Source organism: Hyperolius riggenbachi, chromosome 7 (genome assembly GCF_040937935.1).
Source record: "Hyperolius riggenbachi isolate aHypRig1 chromosome 7, aHypRig1.pri, whole genome shotgun sequence".
Taxonomy (NCBI): domain Eukaryota; kingdom Metazoa; phylum Chordata; class Amphibia; order Anura; family Hyperoliidae; genus Hyperolius; species Hyperolius riggenbachi.
In genome coordinates this window covers 197,365,184-197,372,491 of record NC_090652.1, presented here as the reverse complement: position 1 = coordinate 197,372,491, position 7,308 = coordinate 197,365,184, and the positions used below count along the sequence as shown (strand labels likewise).

The 7,308-nt window shown below is 38.7% G+C and overlaps 1 protein-coding gene across 2 annotated transcripts in view; it reads right to left on the bottom strand.

Annotated features, from left to right (window-relative positions):
- Positions 1–1,236: 1,236 nt before the first annotated feature.
- The window catches only part of MDH1B (malate dehydrogenase 1B), a 90,339-nt gene continuing 84,267 nt past the window's right edge, over positions 1,237–7,308 (bottom strand). For both annotated transcript variants that reach the window (XM_068244979.1, XM_068244980.1), the window contains 2 exons: positions 6,134–6,230; positions 1,237–1,453 (listed from right to left, as the gene is read on the bottom strand). In XM_068244979.1, the coding sequence (XP_068101080.1) occupies positions 1,407–1,453; positions 6,134–6,230 (144 nt within the window). In that variant the 3' untranslated portion in view covers positions 1,237–1,406. The remainder of the gene's footprint in view (positions 1,454–6,133; positions 6,231–7,308) is intronic.

Genomic DNA, 7,308 nt, shown 5'->3' with positions numbered 1-7,308 from the left:
GACACAGGTACTTTTTCTCACAACTTTTGGGGGAGAAAAAGTATGTCTGATAGTCTTAAAATATGGTAATTCATTGTACACTGCTTTCCATCTGACATTTGAAGCCTTGTTTGTGATTACCTCATGTGTGAGCTGCACCCTCTTATCGTCAAGTAAGTAGACCGAGGGTGTGCACAATTTCATTTTTTTTGTATTAAAATGGATGGCCAGAAATAACTTTATTTATTGTATTTATAAAGCACCAACATACTACGCAGCGCTGAACTGACCATCTCCTCTTTGTCCCATGAGCAGAGAGAAATACCTCAATCAATTTTGGGGTACTAGCATCACACACTAAGCTGAAGACCCTGTAGGATTGGAAGGGGAGCTTGGGAGCCCTTAACCACCTTACGACCGCCTAACACAGAAAGGCAGCTCCCCCAGGACCGCCTAACGCTGTTTGACATCAAGTCCTGGGGGAGTGGTTTGTAGGGGATTGAGTGCGCTAATGCGCCCGCATCCCAGCTTGAGTGACGAACTCCGTTAATAGTCTGCCAGCCGCTAGCAGACTGTAAAATAAGTGCCTGTTTATGTTGTGCTGCGATCTAATGCAGCGCTGTACTGGGGACAGCCCTGTGACTTTGCTGTCCCCTGGAGACACTCCGATTGCGATCCCCTCTCATAGGCTGATGCCTATGATAGAGGATCTCCCTGATTGGCTGACAGGGGAGGGGGGGGGGGGGGGAATAAAATAAATAAAAAAATAGACAATTTTATTTAAAATTAAATTACAAATAAACTAATAAAAAAAAACTCTGCAGCAGCGATCAGAGCCCACCAACAGAAAGCTCTGTTGGTAGGCAGAAAATGGGGGAGGGGATTAAATTTGTGTGCTAAGTTGCTCGGCTCTGCAGCAGGCTATTAAAGCTGCAGAGCACTGACTTGTTGCAGTAGTCCTTAAGTGGTTAATGGAGTTAAGGGAGAGGGATGGGAAAGGGAATAAAAAATTTTTTGGAGGCTGACTAATTGTAATGGAGAAGGGTGAAGTAGCCAAGATAACACTATGGTCTTGTAGGACATTTTAATTAGGTTGCTGGTTGAAATAAATTAAGATTTAATTTGGCTCAAAAAGTACCTCAACTTAATTTTATTGCAAATTAAGTGTATTTAAGTGTATGTGGCACGAGTGTAGCTTTAGAATTATTGATACATTGTATTGCATTACCGTTAAAAGGCAAATATGGAACACAAGGAAAGAGTTGAAAAAAAACCTTTTAATAAGCACAGTCATAACAGTAATGTACTTACATAACAGTTTGTATGAAATTGTGCACATGAAAAATGTAAAGCATGTTTAACATAATGCACTTTCATTTTTAGTTCAGCTGGTTTCCTAATGAGTATCTTGGGTGACCTGCAGGTTTTTATTCATGTAATGGAACTTCAACTTTAGAAAATGAAACTTGTAAATCTGAAAGAGATTGAGATGCGACAATAAAGTTGTGAAATATAAAAACTATAGAGAATGACCTGCTTAAATGAAGGTGTAATAAAATATATAATTTTCTATGGTAAAATGACCTTCTTGCTGATAACTGAATAGCTAGATGATCTAGGCTCCCATCACATGGCCTTACGCCTGCTTACATGTGTCATGTGGAATCTCCTGGTATTCTACTCCTCCACTTTCTAAACATATTAGAAACTGAAGGACCCAGGAGATGTAACCCACCACTGAGATAATAATAATAATTTATTTTTTTGTATAGCGCTTTTCTCCTGCCGGACTCAAAGTGCTTGTGAGGCAGCCACTAGAGCGCACTCAGCAGGCAGTAGCAGTGTTAGGGAGTCTTGCCCAACGAACTCCTTACTGAATAGGTGCTGGCTTACTGAACAGGCAGAGGAGAGATTTGAACCCAGGATTCCTACATCAGAGGCAGAGCCCTTAACCATTACACTATCCAGCTACTATCCAGCCACAGAGATAACTCTATTAGCACAGAAGAAGCTTTAAATTTGACCGTTCACCTCTCCCACCTAGTTTTGCCAGCATATGTGTAAAGATAACAACAGGGGTGATAAAATAGGAACTAGAGTGAGAAAATAACTTGTTTGCTCTGACAAATTATTATCCATGTCAGCTATAAAGAATGCTATTCTCAAACCAGCTCCATTTCACCATATAGTATAATTGAAAGAATGTTAGTTACTTATTAAATGAAATGAATAACTGGTAACTGTTGGAACTGTTGCAGGTCATACTGACTACTATCAACAAATTGTATACTTATAAACCTGCAAAATTTCAAGACACATGGAATTTGCTTGCAAGCTTGAATTTTTTGCATCTCATTGACCATCTTTACTCATTACCATTCCTCTAATGAAGTACTCTTCAGTAAGCACATCAGCATCTGTAAGCACTGAGTATGGGGGCAAGCCTGCTGATGGCTCATTTGTACAATGTAACACTGATCAGGGCCTCTTAAATTTTATGTATATGCTAACACTCAAATTCTATTTTTGGTTACCTTTTTAATTTATTTGTGGGGTCCTTGTTTTCAACCTGTGGAATTAATCAAGCCAGTGGTAATCAGAGCTTTAAGACTTATTTTTAGGCATGACCAAAAAGCTCTGAAACTGTCAACAGTATCATAACCTATTCCTTCAGATGCCTCCTCAATATATTGATCTGCAGCCAAGAATAGCAGCAGATCATTAGGTTACACAAAAAGTCATATGACCTGCCTAAGTGCCTTAGGCACAAATGAGCAGTCAATATAAATCTTTCCAGGTATTATGAGATAGATCCATGATACCACTAAAATGGCCTAATTTTCTTTCACTTCATAACAAAAAAATAAATTAAATATGTACTGGCACATTAGGATGGTAAATCAATAGTCAAATTCTAAATGTAAATAGATGTGTCAGAAAAAGTTGAGAGTTGTGTGTAATCTTGCTGGTGAATGTGATGTATAACACTGGAGAAATATTTATTGGCGCACTTATTGTACTACATTGAATCAATGGATTTATATTAGTTGTTTTTACACTGATCAGCTCAAAAAGGCTCTTTAATCACACTACAGTATAATCACATCCTCTTTGCCACCAGTTGAGGACATCATGATTGTAAGTCTACAGTGTCAATGAGAACCACATGCGCACTAATATGCACCTATGCTTATCACCTATGGCAACAAATGTGGTACAAACCAGGGTGTTTTACCCTGGTGTCCAATCACCCCCACCCCCTCCGGCTGAGATTGACAGCAGAGGAAGCGATGTTATTAAATTAATACACTTTCTGATAATCCGTTTTCAGTTTGACATTAACCACTTTATACGTAGGGCCATGGGCAGCACGGTGGGGTAGTGGATAGCACTCTCCCCTTGCAGTGCTAGGTCCCTGGTTCAAATCCCAGACAGCACGCTATCAGCACAGAGTTTGTATATTCTCCCTGTGTCTGAATGGCTTTCCTCCAGGCACTCCGGTTTCCTCCAAAATCCCCAAAACATACAGATAATTTCATTGGCTTACCCCTAAAAATTAGCCATAGACTATGATAGGGATTAGATTGTAAGCCTCTCTGAGGGGCAATTAACCATTTCAGCCCATGAGTTGTTTTCACCTTATGGATGAGAGGAATTTTCACATTTCAGCGCTCCTCCCATTTATTCCACAATAACTTTATCTCTACTTATCTTAACAAAATGATCTATACCTTGTTTTTTTCAGCCACCAATTAGGCTTTCTTTGGGTGGTACATTATGCTAGGAATTATTTTATTCTGAGTGCATGTTAACAGGAATAAGTAGGAAAAAAATGGGAAAAAAATCATTATTTCGCAGTTTTCGGCTATTATAGTTTTAAAATTAAACTTCTTCTGTGGATAAAAGCCACACATTTTATTTGCCCATTTGTCTCGTTTATTGCAACATTTACATTATATCCCTAGTACAATGCGTGGTGACAATATTTTACTTGGAAATGAAGATGCATTTTTTCAGTTTTATACCCATCCCTATTTACAAGTCCATAATTAAAAAATGATGTACCCTCTTGTCATACATATTAAAGGGGAACTTCAGCCTAAACAAACATACTGTCATTAAGTTACATTAGTTATGTTAATTAGAATAGATGGGTAATATAATTTTTTACCCACCCTGTTTTAAAAGAACAGGCAAATGTTTGTGATTAATGGGGGCTGCCATCTTTGTCATGGGGGCAGCCTTCTTTTTGGTTGAAAGGAGGTGACAGAGAGCATAAGACACAGTTCCAACTGTCCTGTGTCCTGATAACCCCTCCCTGCTGCATGTGCTAGGCTTCAAATTCAAAATGTAAAAAAAAAAAAAATTGCACCAAAACAGCAGAACGAGAGCAACAACATCAGAAATCCCATCATGCTTTGCACAGCATCAGGGGAAAAAAGCCCGGGCAGTTTTCTTATATGCAGCTAAAAATGAGGCTTGGATAAGAGAAACAAAGTTCTGATGCTGTGAAACTGTTAAAGAAACACCAGGTCTTTTCAGTGCTGCTGAGTCGATTTTTAGTCCGGAGGTTCACTTTAAAAAACACTTCAGTCCCTAATGCATGTAGGTGTCATTTTACTATTTGGCCACAAGATGTCCTCACACATGACTTCCTATAAGCATAAGCTACGTAGAAATATATATATAAGGTACGTAGAAAGTAATTATTATTTTTTATTATTATTATTCAGTATTTATATAGCGCCAACATTTTACGCAGCGCTGTACAGTATACATATATATATTGTCTTGTCACAATCTAATCCCTACCATTGCCATGTGTCTATATTATGTAGTGTAAGTACTGTAGTCTAGGGTAAATTTTTTTAGGGGGAGCAAATTAACTTATCCGTATGTTTTTGGAATGTGGGAGAAAACCGGAGTGCCCGGAGGAAACCCACGCAAACATGGAGAGAACATACAAACTCTTTGCAGATAGTGCCCTGGCTGGGATTCGATTCAGGGACCCAGCGCTGCAAGGTGAGAGAGCTAACCACTACGCCACTGTGCTGCCCTAATGTATTACTATGTAACTAAGAAAGTGAAGCAGGCAAGTACCCACAGTCAGTAATGGTCTGGGGTGCCATGTCAGCTGCTGGTGTTGGTCCACTGTGTTTTATCAAGGGCAGGGTCAATGCAGCTAGCTATCAGGAGATTTTAGAGCACTTCATGCTTCCATCTGCTGAAAAGCTTTATGGAGATGAAGATTTCATTTTTCAGCACGACCTGGCACCTGCTCACAGTGCCAAAACCACTGGTAAATGGTTTACTGACCATGGTATTACTGTGCTCAATTGGCCTGCCAACTCTCCTGACCTGAAACCCATAGAGAATCTGTGGGATATTGCGAAGAGAAAGTTGAGAGACGCAAGACCCAACACTCTGGATGAGGTTAAAACCGCTATTGAAGCATCCTGGGCCTCCATAACACCTGAGCAGTGCCACAGTCTGATTGCCTCCATGCCACGCCGCATTGAAGCAGTCATTTTTACAAAAGGATTCCAGACCAAGTATTGAGTGCATAACTGAACATAATTATTGGAAGGTTGACTTTTTAAAAAACACTTTTCTATTATTGGTTGGATGAAATATGCTAATTTTTTGAGATAGAAAATTTGGGTTTTCATGAGCTGTATGCCAAAATCATCAATATTAAAACAATATAAGGCTTGAACAACTTCAGTTGTGTGTATTTGAATCTAAAATATATGAAAGTCTGATGTTTATCAGTACATTACAGAAAATAATGAACTTTATCCCAATATGCTAATTTTTTGAGAAGATCCTGTATATATATATATATATATATATATATATATATATATATATATATATATATATATATATATACACACACACACACACACACACACACACACACACACACACTGTATATATACACCTTGACTTAAATTGTGTTGTCTAAGAGTTTGCTTTATCCTTTTTAGCAGTATGTACACACATATACTGTGTGTGTGTGTGTGTGTGTGTGTGTGTGTGTGTGTGTGTGTGTGTGTGTGTGTGTGTGTGTATATATACTGTACACTGCAACTGCATGCTTGTTCAAGGTATACTGCTCGTTGTTCAATCGTAGTGAGAGGAGACTAGTTACCAGTGATTCCACTTTCTGTAGAATCTTCTGTTATGGCTTGCTCCTCCTGCCTTTTGACTTCTTCCTCAAGTGGCATTCCTAATGCAATATGTTTTTCCTGAAATAAAATAGATTTTACAGCTCAATATATAAATGTTGTCAATGTAATACTGGTAATCATGACTCCAGATGTTCCTACTGCCCAGCTGCCACACACTATGGGTGTTCCTGCCATCCATCTACCACAGACTCCAGCCATTCTTGCTGCCCATTCGCCACAGACTCAAGGTATTTCTGTTGCCCAGCCACCACAGAATGCAGCCATGTTCCTGTCCTGAATCTGTTTCTATGCTTTCCTGATCCTGACCTCTGCTATTTACCTCACCTTCCAATTTATATATTTTGTGTCTCTGTATATACAATACAGTATATTTTGCATGCCTGAACCTTGTGTATATATTGTTTGTGATTAGTTTCTTAGGTAAATAGGATCTTGGTGTTGAGCATTCTGGTTTTTTTTTCAACAAATTTTATTGATTTTAACATATTAACACCCCAAATTCACAGAGTAAAAGAATGGCATATTGTGGTACATGAACAATTAGAATGGTACAATGCATTCACAATATTCAAACTGTACATAAATACTTCTGGGTAAATACTCTTTTCTTTGTGACCCACCCTCTTTCCCACCCTCCTCCCCTTGCCATTTCCGACCGTTTGCTTTTCAGTGTCTTTCTGTTATATCTAGTTTTCCTAGGGTACCCAAGAGATGTTCTGTGAGGTACCACTTCGTGTATTTGAAATGCTCCATCAGATCTTTAATTTCCTGCCGTGTATGTGTCATCAAAATAAAGAGCTTCCATTTTTAAAAAAAAAAGACTGTCTTTTTGTCTTTATGAATAATCGCGTCCAATTTGTCCAACTGAAATAAATGCGTTAGTTCCTCCTTCACATCCCAGGTTGTTGGTGGACACTGATAGATCCATTTATTAAAGATTGCTTTCCGGGACGCTATCAGTACTAGATGGGCTAGATTGCTTATGCCTTTCGCTACTGAATGGGATTCTCCCCCTGCCTCCGGTTTAGGTTCTTCATAGTTAAATAATAATAGCAAGGGAAGCATTTCTAATTGAGTTTTACACATTTGTTTAATATAGAGCAGTATTATTTTCCAAAAATCAATTATTACTGGG